A 27,956-nucleotide genomic window follows, 5' to 3' on the forward strand; every position below is an offset into this window, starting at 1 on the left:
TAATACGGAAATTAATAAGTATTTACACAATAATTTAAAATAAAATAAATCGATGTCAATGTACTGAGAACGTACATTGTTACATAATAACGTATTATATACATCATAGATAGCTTGCAATAGTCATTGAAGGTAGGTAATAAATAATATGGAACTGTCAAGTGTTTATTAAAATTCTTTTCGATATTTTTTATGTTTATTTTTAAAATATTAATCTTATGTAAAATAATATGTCACTGCGTAGCAATGGTCAACGTATGTAAGCATCTTTTTGTTTGATTTTTGAAAATTGTAATATATTTTTTTCATTTCCTAGGTTCATCAAGATGACTTCAAGTGAGTTTAGAATCGAAAGAAATCTGGAGTTATCGGATGAGACTAAGGCGATTGCTGAGAAGGAACTTAGAGAGACACCAGAGAGAGTCCGAGAAGCCTTAGAGAGACTGAAGGAAATTCTCAAAGAAAACAAAGACTTATACTTCGGAGACGACGATGAATTGCTCACAATATTTTTGCGGCCTTGCAAGTGGTACCCAGAAAGCGCAATGGCTTTAGTAAGTCAGATTTTTTAAATAATAAATTTATAAACTTGGTATTATATTAATAATTTGTAAGTAAACGTGGTCACTAGGTACTAAAGACGCTTTACGTAACTTAGGAACAGTTGATGACGGTGCAGTTTAAGCAACACTTCAATTACAAACCTTACGATCCAGTCCGATTGCTCCGTCCTAGACCTCTATCGTAATCTTTTATGTTTTGAGTATGACATAACAGTAAATTAGAATGTATAGATATCATAGCTACGTAATAAGACGACCGAGCAGACGCAAAATTTCAAGATATTTGAACTACGTAGGTATGTCTTTTTTGTTGCTATAACGATTAATGCAAGTCTCTTGAAGTATAGTAAAGTAGGTTATGACGGGTATGAGAGGTCATTTTGTTTGCAAATACGTTACGTTAAACCTCGTAATATGTATGTAACTTGTAAAGACTTAATACCTATTATGTTAAACTCTGTTTTTATCTACAATTTTTATAAAAAAGTTGCCATAACTGTTGTTATAAACGCCAGAAATATTACTAATTACAGTAAACACATCGGATGCGATATAATATGACATGCAAATTATTATTTTTCTATCTAGAGTAGAAAGTTAGAGCTTTCATACTTTCTTGCGTATTATAGGGTACGAGAGAGACTTGACTGAGCCGGACTTTAATTTCTCTCTGGACGGAAATCTTAGTTATATTAATATCTCATATTTATACTAAAACAGCTTAGGGGGTCATTAACAAATTTAACTGAGATTGCAAATTTATCACCGCTCTATCATCTTCTGATGATATTATATTCCTGGTGACCTTCCATTAGAAATTTCGTGTAAAGCTGTTTTAATTTCAATTTTAGGTATTTCTAGTACATCTTCTCAACTGACATTTGTTATGGTACGATAAATTACTCTACTTGGTTTGAGATTTCTTGCTGTTAAGTTCTTCATAGTGATTATCAATTAAATTTAGTAACGGGTTCTGCTCTACAATTAAATTCTTATCTTAATTCCAAAGTTTCATAATTTTTAACCGACTTCAAAAAAGGAGGAGGCTACTCAATTCGACCGTATATATATATATTTATGTATGTTCGAGGTTCGAGGTTCGTATATATTTTTATGTATAGCTTCGTCGTTTATAAGCCGATTTTATTAAATTTTTTTGTTAGAAAGGAGATATCCTTGGTGTGGTATCGTGATAAGAAAACTAGGATCTGATGATGGGATCCCAGAGAAATCGAGGGAAACTCGAAAATCCGCATAACTTTTTACTGGGTGTACCGATTTTAATGATTTTTAATTTAATCGAAAGCCGATATTCATCGTGTGGTCACATTTAAATTTCATCGAGATTTAATTACAACTTTTGAAGTAATATTTGATAATGCGTATTTAATTGACTATTTTTTCGTCTACCTACGTTGTATTACTTGTCGATATAATTGAAGTCGTTTTTTTTTCGTTTGCCTGCAAACATAATTATATCTGCACCTGGTGACAAAATCCCTTTAAATGTTTGTTATATTTCTCGATGGTGTCTTTAAGTATTCTTTCACGGTACGCAGGCAAAGCCGCAACAACACAGCAGTGACCAAGAAGTATATGTATAATTTTTTTCAAGGGTGTCCTTTAATCAAACTGAACTTAAAACTAGCTATATTTTTTGGATTTGAGAGAAACTTGGGACGATTTGAGTTTTTACTAAGTACGTAAATGTTCAGTAGGTACGTTGTATCCTGAAATTTAGGACATTGGATGTTAAAATGTATATAATTGAGAATAAAGTAGTGGCTTGCCTGTTTGAATTTATATTTCTTGGAAATCTTTGTTTTGAAATCAGTACTTTGATAAAAACTGTGAAATGTGATTGTGAAGTAAATTCAAAAAGACACTTTTAAAACTCAATTATTGCATTCAGATACAAGCGTCAAATTAATAGGATTGGGCTTCAGCTCGGGATAGAAACAGCCGACCGAAGATAGGCTAATGGAGCAATGTCAAAGGGGAAATGTATATCAGTAAGAGATAAGTTTATCAGCATTGCCTTCATTTGACATAAGCGGTTATAAATAATAACATGTCGATTTTATCTCTGTTCTCATTCACGAATAACTTTTTAATTTAATTTTTCACTGCATATCGATGAATGAATAATTTAACTGTTCACTGCATATTACTAAATGTGTAGCAGTTTGTGAAGAAAGACTTGACTACTTGTCTTGCATATGGAAGGTAGTAAATCTATCAATAACGACTATTGACGTTCGTTGTTATTGTTGTCTTATACAGTACAGTAATGCATATAAATACTAGTACATATATCGAAAATAAGGAAACAAACTATATTGTATCAAAACGGTTTTTTATATTTATAAAATGGTAAAACACAATTCGTTCACACGTTTACAAATGTGTGAACGAATTACAAAGTTTGTCACAAATAGTTATTTCAAGTTGCCCTTTTATTTTGTTGCTCCTTTTTTCACGTTTACATTAGCCTCAAATTCTAATACGCTTTTTTTATACCATTAGGTGGGTAAACAATACTCTCGGCTCATTTACTGGTAAGCGATTACCTACAGTAATCGCTTACCATTTAATGAGCCCTATTAGGTTTATGCTACGGCATAAAGATGACTGCAACATCAAAAGTATCACAAGCGCGTTGCCAACCCTACCCCCAATCCTCCACAGGAGCTCTGGTCACCTTACCCACGACAGGAACACAGCACTACTTGATAACAGAATTATTAAGTGATCTTCTTTAAGGTTGAGGTACTACCCCAGTTGGGATGCTTCAGATTTTGAGCAGGATATTTCCTGCTGTGCTCTACCTCAGTCAATATAATACGAGTATTATTCCTACCGATTATATAGCCTAAATGGTACACTATAGGTATAGTAACTAGTTCTTATAATGCTTAAGAAGTTAATGTAGACATAGAATTTATTATAAACATTTAGATTTTTTTAAAGTATAATGTATAACAACAGCCTCTAACTTACACTAAAAGAGTATTGTGTTATTATTTGCTATTCATGACAAATAGCAATATGTAACAACTATAGCCTTGTACTCTCATAGTCCTTTGCGAAAATAATGTTATGTTTAATGAACTGTTTTGAAAAACACGGAAGATTTGCAATAAATACTCCACTATCGGCAACATTAATCGTTGGAGAAAACAACCTCCAAGGCCTACTGTATCCATATTACATTAGTTCAACCATTCATACACTTTAGTTCGACAGAACAAAAACAATGACTTTAAAAATAGTATGCTATATTTGGAATATATTACAAATACATCGTATTAAATATTTATTTTGTAGGTAGTTGATAAGTTTTTTTTAGTTTTCTGTTTCGTACGTAGACAGTAATTTAAATACTCGGCAATTAAAGAACGACTAACATCTATAGACAGTTATCAGCAATAAATACGTTACAAATAAGTACCAACTAAGGAATCTTGACAAACAAATAAGATTAGTTTAGTGCACTTTGTACACTTAAAATGTTATCTATCGTTTATCTTTTCCCGATAGTAGTTGACCGAGGTTTGCCTGATAACTCAGATCCGGTATCCGGACGAATTCATTCGAAATTGAAAACAAAGAAAATATATTTTCGAACAACAATATTTATCTAATGTCTGTTATGTTAGATTATTTCCTTCGAATCGGATAGCAAATATCTACGCATTCATCTTTATATAAATTATGTACACACGGGTAGTGTTAGGTATCAATTTTTATTTAATATAAATATTTATTACTGAGTATATACTTAATACAACAATACAAAATGCACACGACAACACAGTGCTAACTAAATTTAGACGAGATTTGTAACGACCCATTTAAATGTATTTAATGAGTTTATTCATATTGGGTACTTAACAAATGCTTAGTTTCGTCACAGTATTCTGCGACGAAGATTGACGACGAAATTCACGTCATGTTGATTGTCGAAAAGTCGTTCCATGAATATAAATTGAACTGACATTAATTTGTTTTTTTAAACTGCAACTATTAACAGTAACGTCAAAAACAAAACAAAAAAAACGTTTAAATACAGAATTATGGAATGTTAATTAGCAAACATAATTATCAAATTTAATAATGGTGAAGAATTGTTTAACAAAACATTATTTTATTTATTTATTAAACATGTGAAAATAAATACTTTATCTTTAATTGCATTTATGTTCGTTGCTGTCAAATCACATAATTTATTAGTATTAGAATCATGTGTCCGTTATAATGAAGAGTGCATACAATTTATAACGGGAATACGATTAAGCAAGATCCACTCTGGTTAGTGAAGGCACGGGTACGTGTTCGCTGGTTGCTAGGTATTCGCAATCAGACGTTAACCTGTCTCTTAAGCAACACACTAATTCATTCAGACCAAACTTTGCCTCTTGAATACGGCAGCAATGTTATTATAAAACTAAATTGCATATACTCATGGCAACTTTGTATTCGTATGCAATAGTGTATTGTAAGAGATAGATATGGGTTTCTTTTTTAATTATTGAACTACTCTCTTATACTTTGTTTTAATTTGAAAGTATATTGAATGTTATATTTAACAATGATTACTTAGACTAAATGATTTAAATCTTTATATCTACATTCGCATATTGTAACGTTACAACAAACTATGACACAAAAACAAAGATAAGTATTTATAAATAATTAAGGGCGTGAGGTCAATTATTCTCTCTCTCTCTCTCTCATCATCATCTCATCTCATTGCTGGCATAGGTCTCTTTTCCCATGTAAGAGAAGGATCAGAGCTTAATCCACCACGCTGCAGGTTGGCGGATATATTCTCTACTATGATTAATGATCGCTATCAGGTGTACATGATAACAACTGGGACCGACGGTTTTATGTGCTCACCGAGGCACGGTGAGAAGACCCACAAGGACTGCACAAACACTCAGAACACGGCAAACATCTGTATGGCCAATACAGATGTTCGATCCCGTAACCGCCAGCGCAACAGCCACAAACTAGTGCTTTAACTGTTGTGCCAACGCGTCGTCAATTATTACTAAGTTACTAAAAAAAGTAAAACATAAACAATAAAACATTTACAATAATCCAGTTAAGTAGAATATGTACTGTTTGAATTTTGTTTAAGTTAAGTTTATTGAAATAGGACTCACTAGCGACTTCTGTCCGTTCATATTTTTTTACATGATAAGTAATCACCAACACATTATATATTTAAAACTTCTCTGAAATACGCTGCATCTTATGGTATCAGTATTATTGGGATCGGTTTAGTAATCTTTGCAGTATAACGTAACAAAAAAACAACTCTCTATTTATTAGTATAGATAGAAACTTAAAAAAACAGTTTCTACTGTAACGAATTTGATAATAGAACATTTCAAAGGCAATAGTAGACAGTGATTACAGAAATGATAGAAAATTTGATCACTTATTTTACCGGTTAGTGCGCGATAGAATGAATTACTGCCTACCAAGTAATTTTATCATTGTTCTTTTTTCCACATTATCAAAAGTACCCAACAAGGAAATCGCCGGCATTATGTTTCACTCACTGATGTAAACTGTTCCTTTATTATGATAACAATCTTATAACAACATCGCTTGAAATTTATGTATATCGCCTTATATACCTATCAATTGTCAATATTCTCGTTGTAGTGATCGGAAATAGAACATAAGCGAAAGAACTACATTACTACAATGCTTTGTTATCTATTCTATGCAAATTAGTTAATTTTTCATTGTATACCTTACAAATAAATTATACCTAATAAAAATTAACCAACCTAAATATATATATTATGCAATTTAAGAATACGACGAAACAATTTTTAAAATTACACTAAGGACGAAAAGTGGTGCAATTTTGATAACAATCATATAGCAATCAAGTAGACACGCGAAAAAGAAAAGGAATATTCTGAAGGCCTGACAGAACGAATTAAATTTATTTCGATTATTATCTTATGGTCTAAGATTTTTGTAATATCCATTATAATTATTATGCACTTAGTGCTTCATCTGTAGTTAAAAAGAGGTTATACTTACTACTCTATATTTGCTAAAAAAGGCAGAATAGGTACCTACTTCAACAAAACAAAAAAATTATGTTTACTTCTTGAATAAGTTCTTTTTTTTCTACGTTGAATAAGATTTGTTGCGGGATTTACGAGTATGTCCTAAGTTATGTTTTAAATTTTAGATGAGGCGCGTTGCGGAGTTCAAGCGTGAAAACGCAAGTCTTTTGGACGGATTATTACCAGAGCACGTGAAGGAAGCCTTCCTTGAGCATCAAGTAGTCAATGTCATGAAGGGTAGAGACGACAAGGGCAGAAGAGTGCTTATTGTCAACGTCGGAGGTAACGAAGTAGCTTTATTTAATATTTTTAATAAGATAACAAAAATCACCAGCTTAGAAAGAAGCCGTACAACTTTTCTTCTTATGAAACTAAATTGATTTTTTCCAATTTTGAAATCTAATATTGATTTCAATCGAAACAGTTTTATAGGCTATAAAATATCAAGCTTCTATTCATAGTAATCAAACCACAGTTACAAGCTGTCAATTTGATATCAGTTTATTTTTTCTAAGACAAGGACATAAAAATAATTTATGCATTTAACGATTTAACGCAGTTGATTGTTGTTATAATTACAATTTTCATAGATCGCAACAGACGACAGTAATCGTAGTGTAAGTAAGCGTATGTTAGTTTTAATAATAAAGTACAAGTAGGTACCTACACAGATAAATATTTATATTCATATTTATGATCCATTCAGTCATCAATTTTAATACACGTGAATATAATTTTCTAACAATTATGAATATGACAAAGTAGGGTCATTGCGCCTGTTCGCGTCCACTTAGTGTAGTTGGCAAGTTTGAAGAAGAAAATAAAAATGTCCCCGCACTAATTTCTATGAAAAATTTATTTACTGTGTTCATTATATAGTCTATTTAAAGATTCATTTTCAGTTTTGTTCGAAACATCTTGTTATTATTTTATTTAAATACAAACGTCAGAATTAGGCGATTTACCCAGTTTGCGTCCATAAAATCCAATTTGCGTCCACCCGCTGGACCACTTCGCGTCCACCAGCTTAGAAAAGGAATAAAGAGGTGATATTTTTATGATAATCTAAAGAGATATTGGATTTTAATAATTTATTTATTGAAGAATTATAGTTATTTAAAAATCAACACATTAACATTAATAAATCACTATAAAGAAAATAATACACCTATTTATTCTTCTAAACATTGATAGAACTTAAAATTAAAAAACAAATTAACCTGTGTACAACCTATGTAGTCAGTAAATAGTAATTCCACCTTTAAAATTCAACAATTATCTGTTCTGTGAATTTTAAAGGAATGTAAGCAAGCTAAAGATCAGCCTGCAATTACAATCACAGCAGCCTTTCGCAGTCGACTACTGGACATAGGCCTTGACAAGTTCACTCCTGTGTTTTGCTCATAGTCACCACGCTGGGCTGACGGGTTGGTGACCACAGGCCTGGCATTGTCGTACCGAAGACGCTGCTGCCCGTCTTCGTCCTGTGTATTTCAAAGCCAGCAGTTGGATGGATATCCCGCCATCGGTCGGCTTTTTAAGTTCCGAGGTAGTAGAGGAACTTAATCGCCTCTTACCACACCCACGGGAAGAGAGGGGGTGTTTATATTCTTTGATGCCGTAAGCACACAGCACCACAAAGATCAGCCTTGATTAATAATAATTATGGAAACCAAATACGAGGTGCACACATATCTCCATTCGCATTAAATATTAATAATACCGCTGTTTTCTTCTTCGTTACTTGGTTTTATTTGATACTAGCTGTGCTCGCGACTTCATCCGCGTGGAATTATAATTACAATTATAATAAAAAAAATATTGTTCTGTTCGTAGAATTACAAAATAAATAAATTTCTAAAATAAAAGTAGCCTAATTTACTCCTTATTTCATTAGCTATCTAGATGGTAACGTCAAAATCAGTCCAGTCGTTTCAGTGATTAGCCGGAGCAAACAGACAGACAGACAAAAATTCTAAAAAATGTTTTTATTTATTTATTTTCTTACATCTAATATTACAGGTATAACCCAATTCATTAGACATAGTAAAGGAGACAAAAAGCGAAAGGAAAAAAATGTAAACTATAATTAAAAAGGAATTGGCTGACTTGAACATAATACTAAAAACAAAACAATAATAAATATAAAAATATTAAATTCATTTCTCATAACATATTGTATACAAAGTAACTTTTGCGAATTCATTCCACGAACAAGAAAAAAGGTCTAGTGTTTCAGCCACCAAGTTTAGCGTTCTGACTGAACGAGCAAGGGGGCCGTTGCGCACTAGCTCGGTTCTGCCGTGGGGTACTGCAAATAAGCTCGGTCGCTGTCTTCGTTGTAGATGATACCTATTGGGTACGCTCAAACCTATCCACTGCAGTACCCCTGGATTATTGACAACAACCAGGAATAATTTAAAATATAAGTTGCCAGAACCAGCTCTCTCTTAGTCTCCAACTTGTTGTATCCAACCATGCCCAATACAAACAATGTTGGATACATCAAGGGATACACGCCATAAAGCCTATGGTAAAGAAACCTGGTGAATTTATTTTGAACATATTCCAGTATGAGACTGTATTTGACTTCATGTGGAGACCATACTACCGCATTATACTCAAGCTGACTTCTTATTAGGGCATCATACAGTAAAGAGATTGCTTATTTTGGTATATGTACCGTGTATAAATCAATATACATTTAGTAAAAAGGTGTTACTTTAATATTACAAACAGACACTCCAATTTTATTTATTTGTGTAGATAAGTTTTGAACCCTCTTGGTCTGCACCCACTGATTTTGTCCAATATCGAAATAGCATATTTTTTGCATAGGTGCTTGTCTTACCGATTTCTTCTTCTCTTGGATCTCATGCAAATCTTCCTTTGTGTATGTTCTTTTTTCCTTCTTCTTTCTTATCTGCAAAGAACTCATCTTAAATAGAAAAAAATAAGAAAGAAATTACTTATTTCATTCAAAGTAGAATAGGTATTAAACTTTTAGTTTTATGTACTAAACTTATAGAATTAATTTAAAAAATGGACGCGATTTAGTTTTCTTATTAATCCCTTTAGGTATAGTTTGCGTCCACTGCGGACGCAAAGTGGAAGTTTTATAAATTCGGTGTAGCAGTTCGCGTCCACCTTATTTTACTATTAACTATAAAAAAAATGAGCAAATTCATAATTATTATAATTCCTTTTATCATAACCAACGCCTAGAAACAGCTATGTATCCAAAATAGACATAAAACAATAAAAGACTTACCTTCAAACGAACCGCTGCCCACTATTTTCTTCTTATTATTCCGTGCCTTCGCGCTCTCTTGTTGAACAGCCCTCACTAACTATTTTTTTTTATCCAGGATTGCTTGGATGCACGGAACTTTTGTTTATGCGTACGTGCCTCTTATACATTGAGGTATTAGCCGGTAATTATTTTTCGACTTATTGGCGTCTTAGTATACTTAATTTCGAGACTTTTCAAAGTGAGATCCATAAAATGGACGCGAATTGGGCGGTGGACGCGAACAGGCGCAATGACCCTATGAATGGGAAATAAAATATTTTAAGATGTGTAAAGTAATATTGCATATTTAATTTTTTTTTATTTTAAAACTATTAAACAGGTTTTATCCCATTGATAATGTCAAGAAGAAGGCTATTAATGAACTTACAATAATAGCTACCTATAACATATAAAGACTGCTGTGTGGTTACGGCAGTAAGAATATAGCCACTCCCTCTCTTCCCGTGGGTGTCGTAAGAGGCGACTAAGGGATAACACAGTTCCACTACCACCTTGGAACTTAAAAACCCGACCGATGGCGGGATAACCATCTAACTTCTGGCTTTGAAATACACAGACCGAAGACGGGCAGCAGCGTTTTTAGTGCGACAAAGCCAGCCCACAACCCGCCTGCCCAGCGTGGTGACTTGGGCAAAACACATGAGTTCACGCCATTTTTAGCGCGAACTTGTTGAGGCCTATGTCCAGTAGTGGACTGCAATAGGCTGAAATGATGATGATGATGATAAAGACTTGAAAAATATGTTCACTACTTAAGTTTTATGCACAAGTATATTATTTAGGGTTAAGTTAATTTAAAATCAAATATTTATGAAAATATATTATAATAAAATTTCATTATTAAAAAAACAAAAACCCGACTGCGAAAAATAACCAGTAAAAATAGAAAAAAAAAACAAGGTTTATAATTCAGTGCACCGTGTTCCGTGTTATTCTATTCTTTAAGTACTTTCATAAATTACAGATATTTTATCTTCTCTTAATATATAAAACAAAGTCGTCTTTGTTCGAATGAAAGAAAAACGAAATTCCAATACAAAATCTTCATGGGTTTGGTAACTGTCAAGCATTCAATGTTCATCCCGTCGATACAGGTTACTCTCCCCTCAAATTAGAAAACGTATTAAAATAAAGGTTTCGAATACAATATAGATCCACAATTTTCGTATAATGGCGTATTTTAGATTTTAATAATGTAGGTAATGAAAAAGGATTCACATATATATTGGTTGCCAAATATTTATGCGTGCATTTAGAAATTTATTTTGTGTAAATAGCTTTCTTTCATATACTGATGATGCATTTATAACAGCGAAAAAGATTATAATGATTGACATTAATTATCATCATAATTATATCATATAGGTAGCATTTTGATTATTCAATATGAATATTTGAATCTATACTAATATTATAATTTTGGTCGGTGGATTCACGTCTGCATTAGGGACACTCAGATAGAATAATTAATTTTCTTAATGTAAACTGCAGTAGTGTACCAAGTAACGATCACTAACAAAAATAAAAATTGGAATAACAAAAGCACGGGCATTATAAGCCCGTGGACATATCTTTATTAAAAAAAAAATCTTTTTGTATTGGATAGTCCATTTACCGAGGAAGACTAAGCTATAATTATAACATTTTAGAACGGTTGTTCCTCAAATTAACGAGTTGAAATAAATATATTGACTTTATATGGAGAAATTTTTGGTATGGTAAACACTATTTGGTTGATGCCAATTTACAACGTTGCTAAGTCAGCAGTAGTTCAGTGTGATAGGGCACAAGTACAATATCTTTTACAGACCATAGTGATATTAAGATACACAACAATTTTTGTTATGTTGTTTTATTGTTATTTTTAATAATTATAATTTTACAAAATAAATATGCGATTTCTAATAGGGAAAATATAAAAATGTAAAGTATTAATACGCTTATAATTTTATTTAGGTTCGTGGGATCCCAAGAAGGTTCCTGCCGACCAATTGTTCAAACTATTCTACTTGATCCACGAAGCAGCTATGCTGGAGCCAGAGTCCCAGGTTCGAGGCACTGTCGTCATCATGGACTTCTATAACATGGGCTGGAATCAGGTATGTATTCTGTAAATTGTATTGAATGATATTTTCAGCATAAGTTCATTACAGTACTACGGGAAATATATCGACTGATTAATCTTCCTCTTTCTCATGAGTAATTTAAAAATTCTTGGAACTGATGTAATGCTGCGTGTGCCGTTTCCGCGGCACCTAAATACCGAAAGTAGGGGGTTTGATTCCCGCTCGAAGTTGATATTTGTGTTTATACAAATATTTATTTCTGGTCTGGTTGTTAGTCTTTGTGGTGGGAGAGGACGTTAAGCTGTCGGTCCCGGTTGTTATCATGTACACCTGATAGTGATCGTTACTCATAGTAAGGAATAAGTGTATCCGTCAACCCACATTGGAACAGTGTGGTGGGTTAAGCTCTGATCCTTCTTGTATATGCCTATCTGTGGGATATTACAGGCTGAAGCGTACTTAGGACTTAGATTATTTCGTATAGGTACCTTTTTTGACCATTTAATATACCAACCATGTAACCAAACCAACCAAAACCAAATAATGATATTATAATATTAATTAACATTATTTTTTTCTACTACATTGTGTTAAAAAAAAAAATAACACTGGGTCAAAATCGATGATTTTTGGTCGTAAATGTATATATAAATTTTGCTCCTCGAGATATTCTTTTATCTATTAATTATTTACGACTTTTTTCTATAAAAACACTTAATAAATAGAATATGATACCTTTTGCTTCGCTTACATTTTGGAATATGATTACTAAAGTATAAACGTTCAAAATAAAAACCAATTCAGCACAAAAATAAATTTCTATTCAAACTGATTAGAAATTAATTTACCACATAACTATGTATATTGCTGAGCCTGATTTTTTTTTCATACAACTCTACGAATGTCAATGCACTCTAAAAATGAGAACATGAATGAAGATTTGCTTCAAAGTCAAACTTCATCATGTATATTACTCAAGTTAAGAGTTAAAAATAATACTGATATTGTACTTTTGTACTAAATAATGCTGACTCTGACTCTCATCTCAACGTAAGCTAAGATTTTTTACTACGCTTTTTGGCATTTAGTGTGCTTATAACACAGCGTTATCTAACAATAATATTTTTTGAAATGAACCAATTGTCACAATCAAACAATACTTCCATTTTTCCAACATTAAGCATAAGTATAGAAATAGATATTACGGATAAACATGGATATTCTAAGGTAACAAACAAGAGAGACCATCACAGATTACATAATTTATAAAACTACATCTCAAATAAAGTGTACAATTGTTTGCACTCCATCGAAGTGTCTATATATTACTTTACATAATGGTAAACAATACGTACAAGCAGTACACGGATACTTCGCTACTTAACGAATTAATCACTAGATTAAAAATTTACTGAAAATTACTTATCGACCGTATATATATATATATATATATATATATATATGTATTATAAATATATATATATGTATTGTATATATATATATATATATTTTTTTTTTTTTTTTTTTTAATGTATGTTCGCGGATAACTCCGTCGTTTATTAAAGTCGGTTTTTCTTCGTTTGCCTGCAAACACAATTATGTATAACATTTTTTACATAAATAAATATAATTATACAAACAAAAATCGTTAATGCGAACCGTTCAGTATGAAATGAAACTATCATAAAAACTTAACAAACGCAATAAATATTACCTGCAGAAATATTAAAATACTTTTGTTTTGTAACCCAGTTAGTAATGTTTTGTTTATTATAAAACCGAATGTACATACTTTTTGCAGTAACGATTTATCTTATGTAGGCTAAAAATTTAAGTTCGTTTCCCTTTACGTTGAAGGTTTGGCACGCTAGTATCGTTCATTGTTTTCAGGAATTAATTTCAAGGTCAACGTTTTCGTAATGGGATTTTGTATTTAGATGATTAGCGGTGACGAAATTAGAGTACTTTTAAAAAATATATTTTTATATGTATTATTGCAAATATATTTTGTATTTGTCACGTACACGTGTTCGCAAAATATTTAAACTTTAACGAATTGTTGTACTTAAACGGCAAATATTAGTTATCAATTCAGACGATGTCTTATAACTTTCACTCCGCGTGTGCATGACGTGATTGCAAAATATTCATGTGTATAGACACTAATATTATTAATATTTTTCTTTGTTAGATTTAAACGTTTTACGGCAATGTTTATATATTTGACTGACACACGTAATAAGTATGCATTCTTTGTTTTGCTACAAAATATATAAATATATTCAAAACAACGAGCAGTGACAATGTTTCGGGCTATCTCTGTCTCATTTATTTTTTTCCAACAACAACGTCCTTTGGATGCTATGATTCATGAGTCCTCAACAAAGAGTTTTGGTAGGAAGGTACGAGCAAAGTGACAAAAGTAATTACAAAGTACGAATATTAAACAAAGATACGGATAATACAATTACAGCTTTTCATTGTTTCTTTATCGTCGTGTTGCGTAGTTACAAAACACCTGTATATTAGATTTTGTTTCTTTAGTGGAGCACGTACCTTGACTTCTTCGCTTGGTCTACTTACTAGAATCTAGATGATTGCGGCTTTACCTTACTCTTTACTCATTTTAAATTCAGTATTTCTGTGTTATTTCGGTTTTAATTAACTACATCGAGTTGTAAAAATATTAATTTCATAAGGCTAAATATAAACAATTTTATGCAAGTTGCTTCATTGATTGCAAAATACGTATTGCTTCGTCTATTTTATTTATGATAAATATTCGTTAACCAAATGTAATTATATAATTTCGCGTTACGTAGTATAATATTCCCTAACAGGATCTGATATAGGTGTAATTGACCTTGACTTACTGATACGATACTTCTTATAAAAATTATATCAATTTTCCTTATCTTTAATAGAGAAGTATTTTGTAATTAGGTATGACGATTGTAACGATGACGATGGGATCTATCTACAAATTATAATAATCTTTGATTGTAGTGTATTGTGAATGTATTACCTACTTGAAAAATTTCAAACAATGTTAAAAATGTAGACATTAGCGGCTGTTTTAATATATAATGCAGTTCTAAATAATAATATAAATCGATGTAATAATCGTTTCAAATGTTTTATCATGATTTCAGACCCAGAAATATAATTTTAACCTATGAAACTTTTTTTAAAGTTCTTATAATATCTTTCAAAACTTCAATAGTAATAATTTTTCGCAAATACAATCAATCAATTAAACCTACATAGCGCAATTGACCTCACGTTTTAGTACATTAAGTAAGTACTATTAAGACAGGTACGATGAGTTTAAACGCAGATCACGTCTCAATTGTTATTGTTGTTTGAATATTATTGATGTAAAATGCATAAACGGACGCTAGTAGTAAAATAGTCACTTCCTAGATGAACATGATCTCTTGTTGGAAATGTTATATCCAGCGAAAACTGATATCTGTAAAATCATTTATACATATAGGTACAATATATTGCTTAAAACCTGGAGCAGCCTGACTGGGGAATTACTTTAACCTTACTTAAGATCACAGTCTTATAATACTCGTCTCAAATAGTGTTGTGTTACTGTTTGGAGTCAGGTAACCAGAGCTTTTGATGAGAGTAATGGGTAGGTAGTGTCGGTAACATGCTTGAAATGCTTCTGGTGTTGCAGGCGTCTATAAGCTACGGTAACCATTTACAATTAGGCGGGCCGTATGCTTGTTTGCCACCCTAATCGTTTATATAAAAAACATGATCTTTTGATGGAATGCTGTCCTCCGAAATGAGGATATCTGTAAAATGAGATCATTTATCGCTAGTATTGAGAGGAAAACCATAAAGCAAGGTTTTGGCTCAAGGGACGTCACGTTCGAGGCTGAGAAATGATTTTGTATTCCCTGTATGTATTATCATCTACGTCGGAGTTATCTCGCGGTCATTAGACTCATTGGTTACTGGAAGTTTTGTGCTCAAATAATAGTTTGTTTACAATAACTTGAAGACATTAAGATTGTATATTTTATATTTATTTGTATAAAATTATAACAGATAAGTCTGTAGCGTTTGTTGGCTATTGAGAAATGTGTTGTAATTGGCCTTATTAAGTTTTTTATTTTTATTTTACCGTCTGAATGTAACTTTGAATGCAACAGTTACGTATGTAAATGACAAAATCTTTGTTCTTCATCAAGTTTCATTAACCAATACGGTATATTTTGTAAAATACTTGAAATATCAAAACGCGTATTACTAAATAATAGATTTAATAAATGATACATTTTCCAAATGTTTTGAAAATATTAGAAACATGGAATAGCAAACCGAATGTTGCATACTGTACGCAGGTATTCCTATGCACATATGCAAAGTAATAAAATTATAGTAAACATTTTCTATATATTGTATTAATAAAGTTAAACCTCTACACTGAGGTTGAAGTATCAACGAATCTTTGATAGAGTGATGTTTACTTTTTGTATTTAATAGAACAACAACAAAACGCACTCCAATATTTAGCACATAATATTGTTAATATGCAACAATATAAGAAGTATGTAAAATGCTTTTCATTATAGATAATCTTTATTGTTGGTTAGCAATATTTAATGTACCTATATGTATGAGTTATACATGAATATATAAAAGACCAATGGAATCTACTGATAACGACGATACATGAGTCCACAGTCCAAAGTTACTCTTCAAAGAAATGTATTTAACATTTATAAATATTTTTACTTGTATATCGCTAATTGTATTTTGGTGTACTTATAGTTTACATACGATAATAGACCAATAGTTTTAGTTAAACTTCCGTTGATTGTCAAAAGTAAGGATACGGCACTTCCTTTACAAAGGAAGGACGAACGCAAACGGACGACGCAAATGGTTTTGCGTAAATAAAAAACCCTTTTATGTTTGTTTATCTGATCTGTTGTGACCTTTGAGAGTCTACCACAATTAGGTTTTGTATTACATTTGTCAATTTATCTTAATTGTATACATACTTATGTGTGTGTCTTAGATCTGTTACAGCTGATAGGTATATTGAGTTATCGTGACTTATTTAGTTACTATGTAGTAGTAGCTGTTTTACGAATTTTAGTTCCAATGTTTTTGTATGATATCAGTACTCAGTTGTGGCTTTGCATATTTATTTGCATGCAAGCTCTTGTTTCAAGAGTTCTTAGTCTGATTATATAGATTAATTATATATCATTACGCTTATTAAGAAAGTTTAAGGTATGAAATCATCGTCAGTAAATCTGAAAGAAAATAACTATAAAATCAAAGTTAATCTCAATATTATAGAGACTTACATATATGAAGATATTATGTTTTATATAGTCATAAATTCATAATCAGAGAATCGGAATTATGTAGTTTAAACGTTAATAAACAAGCGATGAAGACGAAAAATATCATTTAGATAAGTCGTCCTAATCTAAGGTATTCTTAATGAGATAGTAATAAAATATTTTATTCGATTCCATTTTCGATTGTTATAAATCCGAATATTCGTAATATTTAATAAATAAGGAACTAAATTAAAAGTACATTAAGATTAAGAGTTTATTTCACTTTTTTACCACATTTAGTTTATATATCGTATCATATCGTATCGTATCGATCAAATCTGGTTTTAAAATTTTGGGAGATACTACTTTTTGTATTCCGAACTGCATATTTTTGTACGTGCAACACAACCAGTTCAGAAATTGAGTGGAAGAAATGAATTTTGCGGCATCGCTAAAATTTCAAAGTTGTCCCGTAAGAACAACCGTAATCAAGCACACAAGGCTTTATTATCGAATCTCAGAAAAAAGCCTTAACGTATTTTTAATTTACAAAATTTTTAATTTGCAAAATATTTTACAAATCGTTTTCTTGCAAGGAAAATATCGTAAGGAAATCTTTTATTCCGTTCGGAAGAAGTTCTGTGATATGCATACTAAATTATGTCATTAAACGAGGCTAGTAAACTGTTTATCCCTATAAAGAGATCTGTACGTCTACCATGAGTTTCCAGAGACGATACACGTTAGCGAGTGTAGTAGAAAATTTGTATGGCAAGTTGAGCAGCGCCTCTACCGGATACTATCATTACTATATTTGGTACCATAAGTTTTCTCAGGACAGTTAAGTTAACTACACTCGTAAATGTCATTCTAGAGCGCCGATATTTTCATACAATTCGCTACCATGAGTAACATATTTGACAGATGTCACCCTGTTTAACGTTACTATTATAGTTGCGTCACTCACTTGAAAAAATCGTGCGAGTTGTTTGTGTCTTGTTTTAGGTGGATCAACAGAGTTTAAATTATTCTCTTTCTCTGACATAATTTTGTAATCTCACAGTCAAATTTGTAATCTCAGAGTCAATTTCAAAATAACAGAACAAATTCAATTACTCGGACATTGGCAAATCCTAGAGGAAGCTAGAATTTAAAAGAAGAAGAAGTATATAATTATTAAGTTACATACTATTTAATTTCATTATGTTTGGTAGAACATATTTTGCCACGGAAATGTTAGAAGCAGCCACGTTAGCAGACGAAAGACGGCAGCAAAAAGCCTTTCAAAGTGAAATGCGTTCCTTAGTTGGAAACCAACTTGAAACAATTAGTGAAGCCAAGTTCGTCAAGCTGTATCGCCTATCAAAGCAAGCCTTTGTTGATTTGTGTGAAATGTTGCGACAACATACAGATTTGGAGTCTACCCAACGGGTTTCATTGGAATCTAAAGTAAGTTTGTATTTCGGAATGCTTAGCCTTGTACAGTGTTCGTGTATTTCTCCCTATAAAACAACGAATTTTTCACAGGTCTTATGTGCATTACTGTTTTACGCCAATGGAGATTATCAACGCGTAGTGGGAGAAGCAAACCATTTTTCTCAAGAAGCCATGAGTGTATATATTAAAGAGGTAACTGAGGCATTAAATAACCAAAGCATTTTAAAATGTTACATTAAGTTTCCAGTAACCCAACAAGACAGGAATGTTATAAAACAAAGGTACTTTCCATACTTTAGTGAAATTTCAAATGTTTCATTAGTTGCTAAATGAAGATTTTTTTTCAGTTTTTACAATAAATATCAGATTCCTGGAGTAATAGGTTGTATTGATGGAAGTCACTTCAAAATTGTTAAGCCCAAAGCTGAAATTGAGCATCTATATTATTGCAGGAAACATTATCACTCTTTGAATGTACAGATAGTAAGTACTTAGCTCACAGAAAGCATAGTTATTATTTTGGATTTTACTTTTTAATTTGAAATGCAATAATGAGATCAATCACTCAATATATTTGTTTGTTTCTTTTGATAATATAAAATTTTAGGTTTGCGATATGAACTGTAAAATACTTGCTATCAATGCAAAGTTCGGTGGTGCTACCCATGATGCCTTCATCTGGGAAAATAGCAATATAAATGATTATATGAAATATTTATACCGGAGTAATGAATCTGTGTGGCTATTGGGTATGTATTCTTTAATTATTCCTAATAGTACTCAACTACTGGTTTAGTAGTTTATTATTCATAAATTATATTGGTGATAGGTGATTCTGGGTATCCTCAAAGACCTTGGATGATGACACCATATACAGATGCAGCACAGGACTCAATTGAAGAGATATATAATAAAAAACATTCCTGTGCCAGAGTAGTTATCGAAAACACGTTTGGAAGGTTGAAGAATCGTTGGAGATGTTTAAACAAGGACAGAGTATTGCATTATAAGCCAGAAAAATGTGCAAAAATTATTATTGCATGTTGTGTATTGCATAATATTGCACTCCAGTATCATGTTCCAGACCCAGCTCACATTTTCACTGATGTACAGGTTCCAACAGGTTAGTTTATTTTTTTACCTTGTCTCTTTGTTGTAATTATAATTTTAAATTAATATTGGTAATTAATGATAGAGGCTTTTTCATCTGAAAAATTGTATAGTAATCAAAATGTGTCCCAATTAGTTTTAAAATTATTTCGCTTTATTGAAAACATGTTCACCACACTAACTTCTTGTTTCTAGTTAGTGAGCCTAGTTTCTAATATGAACACTGGCATTGTTAATACAATATTTCGAATGTTCTTACATAGCCAATTATTTATTGATTCTTATTAATTCTGTTTGCTTACAGAGCGGCAAGATGTTTCTCAAGAAAGTGAAGCCAGTACAGATTTACTCTTAGGAAGAACACTAAGAAGTCAATTAGCTAGAAGAGTTGCTGAGAGCCATTCAAATCAATAAATACTGAATAGAATAATTAATTCTTATTCTTTTAGTTTGAACAATTTCCCCTTTCAAAACAGAAACATAACACAATTTTTTAAAATATGTCAGAATCAGAAGTTAAAATGCGTTGAAATGTAATATAAACATTTATTTCGTCATAAGGTGATATACACACTTAACGTAAAAACAAAAAAAAAAATATAAAAAAAAAAAACTAGACAATAATAAAAAAAGTTAAGGCAGCAAAAATCAAACAATAAAATAAAAAATTAAATAAAATAAAATAAAAATTTAATCTTAACATTGGGTACACGACAAACTTAGGTAATATACCCAGTGTTATGTGCAACCTTAACTTAAATCAAAATAATCAACATATTAACTTAAATTTCTAATGTCTCGATAGACATTACCTTCCTACTGTCCTCCCGCTTTATTCAATATTACAATAAATTTTAAAAGTTTTAAAAGAAACTAACAATTTATTACTCTTCATAATTACAATACAAATACTCTTTATTGTACACTAACAGAGAAAATTTTTTACATTGAAAGAAAAATATAAATGTGTACAAAAGGCGGTCTTATCCCTAAAAGAGTGATCTCTTCCAGACAACCTCTAGCATGAAAAGAGAATTAGATGGCATGGAGGTGTACATACGTATATATACATATAAACATACACATAAATATACATACATATACATACATATACATATTACGTATATAAACTCAAATATATATTATTACATAGATTTTACATAGTTTAAACATTTATTTATTTATATATTTATTTGCTACCTCAGTTACGATTGAGAGAAATTGACCAAACAACTCCTGCCATCTTGCTTGTTGTTGCAACTCAATTTCTCTCAATCGGAGCCTCTCTTTCTCAATTTCATGTACATGTCTCTCCTTTTCCCTGTGAAACGCACGCCACTCAGCGTCTGATCTGGAGAACTGCGTTCTCGCTAATTCTGACTGAGTAGCAGGACGAGATGTTCTTGGGGAACCACCTAATATGCGTCTGCGTGTTGCATATGGTCGTCGTCTTGGAGAGGCTTGTACAGTAGATGGTGGCGATGGTGGCGGCGGTGGCAACGGCGGGGTGTTAGGCAGGGCAGTTGAATTAGGACGTACACTGACAGGCTGAGCTGGTGATTGTGGCTCCACAGCTGCCAGCTCTAACCTTGGTACTGTGGCTGAACTTGTGCCTGGCTGACTACAATAGGTTGCTGCAATAAGTATTAAATATATATTAATTATATACTATATCATTGTTTAAAATATTAATTCAGTTGTAGTAGTAATACAAAATTTGATAAAAAGTATACTTTACTATGCAATATTTTTTTCTGTTTAATGAAATAACTTACAAAATTCATCACTGGCCTCTTGCTCGACAGCATTTAATTGAGGTTCTGGTGGTAACTCGTTTAAAGGGTTATCCTGTAGATGTGAGAACTGTTTTAGTAATAAATAATGGTAGTCGAGAATGCTTTTGTATTGTGCAATAAAGTATAAAATAAAGAAATAAATAATGGTATTAGGTATTTTTTAGCATTAAGATCAAAAACCTATAGCAGTACAATTTCTGTATTATTTCCGTAGGACTACGAGCAAGAACAAATAAGTCAACATGCTTGTTACAGGATATAAGTTACACAGTCATACTGTTCACCTGATTAATAATAATAAATAATATAAATTCATGCTTAGATGCAAAAACAAACATAGTGTTTAATGAAAGTAAAGAAATAAAAGAAAAAAAAATGAAATTAACCTGATGTAAGCCAATTTCCATCACCTCTACCATCCCCATAGCTGCTTGCGACCCAATAATATTTAGAATGCGGAGTTCTAAATCATTTAATTTAATTTTTGCTGCTGGTCCACCACCAGTTCCTATGGCAGCTCTATGGAATCTAGCTGCCTTTCTTTTGGTATTATTTTTGAGGTCACTCCATACCTTAGCAACATGCAATACAAATAATGTTAAGGCAAGATAATGCGAATACAGAGAATTTAAAATAAAGCATTATAGCGGCACAAGCATAGTTAAGAGTGGTGTAATAGTTGCTGTGTTTCAGTAGTTATTATTGACTATGTTATAATTTTATCAAATTAGTCATTTATCAAAAAGGAAGGCATTTGCTTTTAAAACATAAAATCACACAATCTTCTAATCTCTAGAAGTAAGTATGATAGAAAAAAAGGGCAAGTAGTGCTTAACATACCTTTCTCCACTTCTCGGCTGTTTTTTTATCACCCGTACCATCAGCATTTAGAGTTAAAGTCAGATCGGTCCACTGTTGTATATTTCTTATGCGGCCTTGTGGACCATCTGTGGGTTTGCTAAGGTCCCCGTTCCTAAAACACGATTTACGTGAATAAAATTATGATCACGATTTACGTGAATAAAGAAAGAGATAAATAACCATAACACTTACTTTTCCATATAATCCACCATAAGTTCGAACTGGGAAGCACTAGTTCTCATTTTTTTAAATTTTGTGTTGTTTTAGAATTAATCTTCACAAATTTTTGACAACAACTAAAGTTAGACTGTTAGACATTTAAATTTTAAACTGACGAAATAACTTGAATAAATTTAAAAGTTCTTGAGCTCGCATGAATACACTGTAATATACTGCTTTGCATTTTTGTCGGATTATTTTAAACTTCATTTAGACCTCACTTCATTCGAAAGTCATCATGTTTACTCTTTCTTTTTTCTATACGGAAGAAAGAGATAAAGATATTAGTAACTAATACCAATATAACGGATTTAAAACTATAAGTCTTATCGAGTGCTCGATAGACTCTATAGTGAAATTTCGAAATACTCATAATAGGTATGGTATAGATAACTATTCCTGTTGCGTTTCTACGTTTACTACTGTAGTTATGTCATGTGCGTTTGTAACAAAAACTCATGGTAGACGTACTGTACGTCTACCATGAGTTTCCAGAGACGATACACGTTAGCGAGTGTAGTAGAAAATTTGTATGGCAAGTTGAGCAGCGCCTCTACCGGATACTATCATTACTATATTTGGTACCATAAGTTTTCTCAGGACAGTTAAGTTAACTACACTCGTAAATGTCATTCTAGAGCGCCGATATTTTCATACAATTCGCTACCATGAGTAACATATTTGACAGATGTCACCCTGTTTAACGTTACTATTATAGTTGCGTCACTCACTTGAAAAAATCGTGCGAGAAGTTTATAATTATTAGGTTTATATACTATTTAATTGCATTATATTTGGTAGAACATAGCCCCGTTCCTAAAACACAATTTACGATATAATAATATTATTTTCTATATTCAATTTACGAAATAATATAATAATATAATACAAATTATACAATTTATTTATAAAATTATGATCACGATTTACGTTAATAAAGAAAGAGATAAATAACCATAACACTTAAATAAACACTTACTTTTTCATATAATCCACCATAAGTTCGAACTGGGAAGCATTAGTTCTCATTTTTTATATTTTGTTGTTTTAGAATTATTGTATAACAATTAAACAATATGATTGTTTCACAAGTGTTTGACAACAACTTAAGTTAGACATTTAAACTGACGGAATAAATTGAAAAAATTTAGAAGTTCTTGAGCTCGCATGAATACACTGTAATATGCTGCTTTGCATTTTTGTCGGATTATTTTAAACTTCGTTTAGACCTCACTTCATTCGAAAGTCATCATGTTTACTCTTTCTTTTTTCTATACGGAAGAAAGAGATAAAGATATTAGTAACTAATACCAATATAACGGATTTAAAACTATAAGTCTTATCGAGTGTTCGATAGACTCTATAGTGAAATTTAGAAATACTCATAATAGGTATGGTATAGATAACTATTCCTGTTGCGTTTCTACGTTTACTACTGTAGTTATGTCATGTGCGCTTGTAACAAAAACTCATGGTAGAGGTACTGATTGTTAAATCGATCTTAATACAGAAGTAGATAATAATATATTCTTTATTGTAAAACATATACAGTAAAACTGCAGAAAAACGTGTCTAAAGGCAATCTTATCACTAATAATAAAATTGTGTTTGCTAGCAAACGAAAAAAAAAACATTTTTAACTACATAGACAAGTAATACAACGTAGGTAGACAAAAATTTTAACAAGTAAATAAAAGCGCATGATTAGATATATCTCAAAAAGTACTAGTTAGATCGCAATTAAATCAAATTGTGACCACATGACATGCACTACTTTTCAAATAATTTTTTTTATCAAAATTGGTTCAGCTAGTCAAAATTTTTGAGGTAACATACATCAAAAAATACATTTGAATGGAGAAGCTCCTTTTTTGGAAGTCGGTTAATAAAGCGAGATCTTACAGAGACCATTGGCCAAAGAACATTATGTAGTAGCAACAGAAACGCACATATTAAATAAAGGATAATAATAGAGATATATATTATTTAATTTCAGTTAACTTTTTACTGTCGCTAATTATTAATTTATTTTTTCACAGACTATGGGTCTAACACCGGCGTTTTCGAAGCGTCTGCTGACTTTTATACAAGATGCTATGCCTCTTAGATTAAAAGAAGTGCATTTTGTGAAGGAACCCATGATCTTCAACGTCGTTTGGAAGATGTTCAAACCTTTCATCAGAGAGAAACTAAAAAACAGGGTAAGTTATAATATTTACTTTTCACACGTGGATATTACATGGAACACCTTTAGTCATAATTACTAATTTTAAAGATTATAAAATATAAAATTAGGTAAATAATAGCGTAAAATTATATTAGATTTCTTGAGTTGTTTTTTTATGCAACTAACAAAGGCAAAAACAAGCGTACACCTGACGGTAAGCGATTACCGTAGCTTATAGACGCCTGCAACACCAGAAGCATTGCAAGCGCGTTGCCCACCTTACCCCCAGTCCCCCCAGGAGCTCTGGTCACCTTACCAACAGTAACACAAGACTGCTTGAAAACAGTATAATTATATATTTTATATTATATATATATAATTATGTATATATATTATGTTTATATATATTTGATATATATATATGTGTGTATGTATATGTGTATGTATGTGTGTATGTGTATATGTGTATATGTATATATGTATATATGTATGTATGTATGTATATGTATATATATGTGTATGTGTATGTATGTATATTCACGTATTATATGTATATATTATGTATGTACACCTCCATGCCGTCTAATTCTTTAGTCATGTCCTTTTCATGCTAGAGGTTGTCTGGAAGAGATCGCTCTTTTAGCGATAAGACCGCCTTTTGTACATGTCTATATTTTCTTTTACGGTGTAAAATTTTTCTCTGATAGTGTACAATAAAGAGTATTTGTATTGTATTGTATTGTAATTTAGCTGTGATCTTCTATAAAGTCGAGGTACTACCTCAGTCTGGCTGCTCCATATTTTGAGCAGGATATTCCTTGCTGTGACCTACCTCAGTCAGTAGTAGTAAGTTGATTGACGAATGTGTCGCTAATATTTTTTATATTAATTCGTTTTGTTAAATTTACAATTATTAGGATATAACTTTGATTAAATATCAAAATTCTCATTTTTAGATCTACTTCCATGGCTCGAAAATGGCGTCTCTTCACAAGCATATAGCGCCAACACACTTACCTGCCGACTACGGCGGCGAACTGGGAGCCATCGATTACTCCGGCGCTGACTGGTATCCCGTCATCAACGACGTCCTTCCACACATTAACAACTGGAATTCATACGGTTTCGTTAAGAACACGTAATTTTAGTTAAACAAAATCATTCTTGGATTACTAATCGTATCGTTTGGTTTTTAGTTTAAGCTAGGAATTTGCCATAATTAGAGGATTTGTAGACAATTGAGGTATTGTAGTTTTTCATGTTCAGTTACATAAATCATGACACATTTTATAGATTATGACGAGATGTTTTTTATTTTTTTCTACGCAATATATGATATATTTTTTATTTATAACAGTAATCATTCATAGATGACGTGCCTTATTGTTAAACGAAGACGTTTCAATGCGAATTTTGCGTATATTGTTAAGTAGATGTTTTTAATATAAATTAGTTTAAAATTAGAACGATTAAGAAATGATTTGAATAAATATAAATAGTATATACTTTAAAATAAACATTCGTGTACAAATTATTATCATTTAAATTTTATTTATACAATTTTATAGATGTTTAATGATTAATGAATTATGCGATTACAACGTGGTAATAAAATGATGCTGTCGCATTATATGTATTCTTATCATAAACAAAGGTCTATCGTGTGAATGCTTATATAAACAATGTCATATAAGCTGATAGTTTAATAATACACCGTTGTTATTTAAACTTTGCTGAATTAAATATGAAAAATTTTGCTCAAATTGTTTTTAGAAAGTCATTTGATTTCTAAGATATTCCTATGATAATAAAATGTGTGCCTTAAACGTAAATATTGGCTTATAGTAGTTGATTATTTTAGCGATTAATAATAAGTGTTCGTATGCTGTTTGATTGTTTATAAATTTATATTTGAGCGGATTTCATGACATTTTTGTACTAAACGATGATTTTTTGTACTTTAAGAATGTTACGGTTTTATAATAAAATGGCTGTGAATGTAAAACGTTACTGTTTAAGATGTTTTTCATAATATTTCTATAAGCCATATTTTTATGTAAATAATGGTAAAAATGCACGACAAAAGTCCATTAAAAATTGTTTAATCTTCTCTTTCGAAATGTAAAATAAAAGTAGCATTCTTTAATGTTGTTATAAATTCTTAAATTAAAATATTGTATGTTTTGAATGTTATTTGAAATATATAACTGCTATATGACTGCATTAATATATATTTTATTTGACCCATACATAATGATCTTTGTTACAAGTATGCCTCACTTCTTTTATTCTGTACTAGCTGTGCCCGCGGCTTCGCCCGCGTTGAAATCAGTTTGTCACAAAGTTTTCCCGGCAAACTTCCAGTGAAACTTTCATCAAAATCGGCTTTGCCGTTCCGTAAACCTTCCTCTTGAAGCCCTCTCTCCATTTGTGAAACCGCATGAAAATCCGCTAAGTAGATTTTGAGGGAATCGGTCACATACGCTTTTGGGAACTTTGTTTTATAATACACTAACTGTTGCCCGCGACTACGTTCGCGTAGTTATGAAGATATGCATTACTATTAAGATGCTTAACGCAAATTATTTTTTTTATTTCAGTCACTTGAAATGCTTATCACTCTGAGTAACTTTTTCAAAGGCACAATTTAGTATAATTTAATAGTTATTTTTATAAAACCTCTCTATACACCACATTTTTAGTTTTATTTTCAGGCTGCAGTATGAATAACCTATCAGGCGAACTTGTTGCTACTGTATATGTTTCATACAAACTATCAACCCCAATTAAACCCCCTTAGCGACGGAATATCGCAAAATCCGTTCTTAGCGGACGTCTACTAACTATAATCTACCTCCCTGCCAAATTTCATCTTTGTCCATCTTGGATGGATGGACCATCCAGCGGTTTTTGAGTTCTCGTGATGTCAATCAGTGACCTTTCTCTTTTATATATATATATATATATATATAGATTACGATGTATTATTTGGACACTTCCTCGCCATCTAT

The 27,956-nt window shown here is 31.5% G+C and overlaps 2 protein-coding genes across 2 annotated transcripts; both read left to right on the plus strand.

Annotated features, from left to right (window-relative positions):
- The first annotated feature begins 322 nt into the window (after window positions 1-322).
- On the plus strand, window positions 323-27,217 carry LOC123669558 (retinaldehyde-binding protein 1). The gene is made up of 5 exons (XM_045603159.1): window positions 323-554; window positions 6,787-6,943; window positions 11,931-12,073; window positions 24,818-24,979; window positions 25,902-27,217. Exons 1-5 carry the CDS (start codon window positions 327-329, stop codon window positions 26,085-26,087), a joined length of 876 nt encoding a protein of 291 aa, XP_045459115.1. The 5' UTR covers window positions 323-326; the 3' UTR covers window positions 26,088-27,217.
- LOC123669559 (putative nuclease HARBI1) lies at window positions 19,365-20,336 on the plus strand. The gene is made up of 3 exons (XM_045603160.1): window positions 19,365-19,541; window positions 19,622-19,915; window positions 20,207-20,336. The coding sequence occupies exons 1-3, from the start codon at window positions 19,409-19,411 to the stop codon at window positions 20,314-20,316; spliced, it is 537 nt and encodes a 178-aa protein (XP_045459116.1). The 5' UTR covers window positions 19,365-19,408; the 3' UTR covers window positions 20,317-20,336.
- Window positions 27,218-27,956: the final 739 nt, after the last annotated feature.

This window comes from Melitaea cinxia, chromosome 3 (genome assembly GCF_905220565.1).
Source record: "Melitaea cinxia chromosome 3, ilMelCinx1.1, whole genome shotgun sequence".
Taxonomy (NCBI): domain Eukaryota; kingdom Metazoa; phylum Arthropoda; class Insecta; order Lepidoptera; family Nymphalidae; genus Melitaea; species Melitaea cinxia.

Bases quoted from the DNA above. Each gene is read 5' to 3' on its own strand.
- LOC123669558 (XM_045603159.1), top strand. From the start codon at position 327: ATGACTTCAAGTGAGTTTAGAATCGAAAGAAATCTGGAGTTATCGGAT. The intron at 555-6,786 runs GTAAGTCAGATT...TTTAAATTTTAG, and splicing joins CAGAAAGCGCAATGGCTTTA to ATGAGGCGCGTTGCGGAGTT. The intron at 6,944-11,930 runs GTAACGAAGTAG...AATTTTATTTAG, and splicing joins GCTTATTGTCAACGTCGGAG to GTTCGTGGGATCCCAAGAAG.
- LOC123669559 (XM_045603160.1), top strand. From the start codon at position 19,409: ATGAACTGTAAAATACTTGCTATCAATGCAAAGTTCGGTGGTGCTACC. The intron at 19,542-19,621 runs GTATGTATTCTT...TATTGGTGATAG, and splicing joins TGAATCTGTGTGGCTATTGG to GTGATTCTGGGTATCCTCAA. The intron at 19,916-20,206 runs GTTAGTTTATTT...GTTTGCTTACAG, and splicing joins TGATGTACAGGTTCCAACAG to AGCGGCAAGATGTTTCTCAA.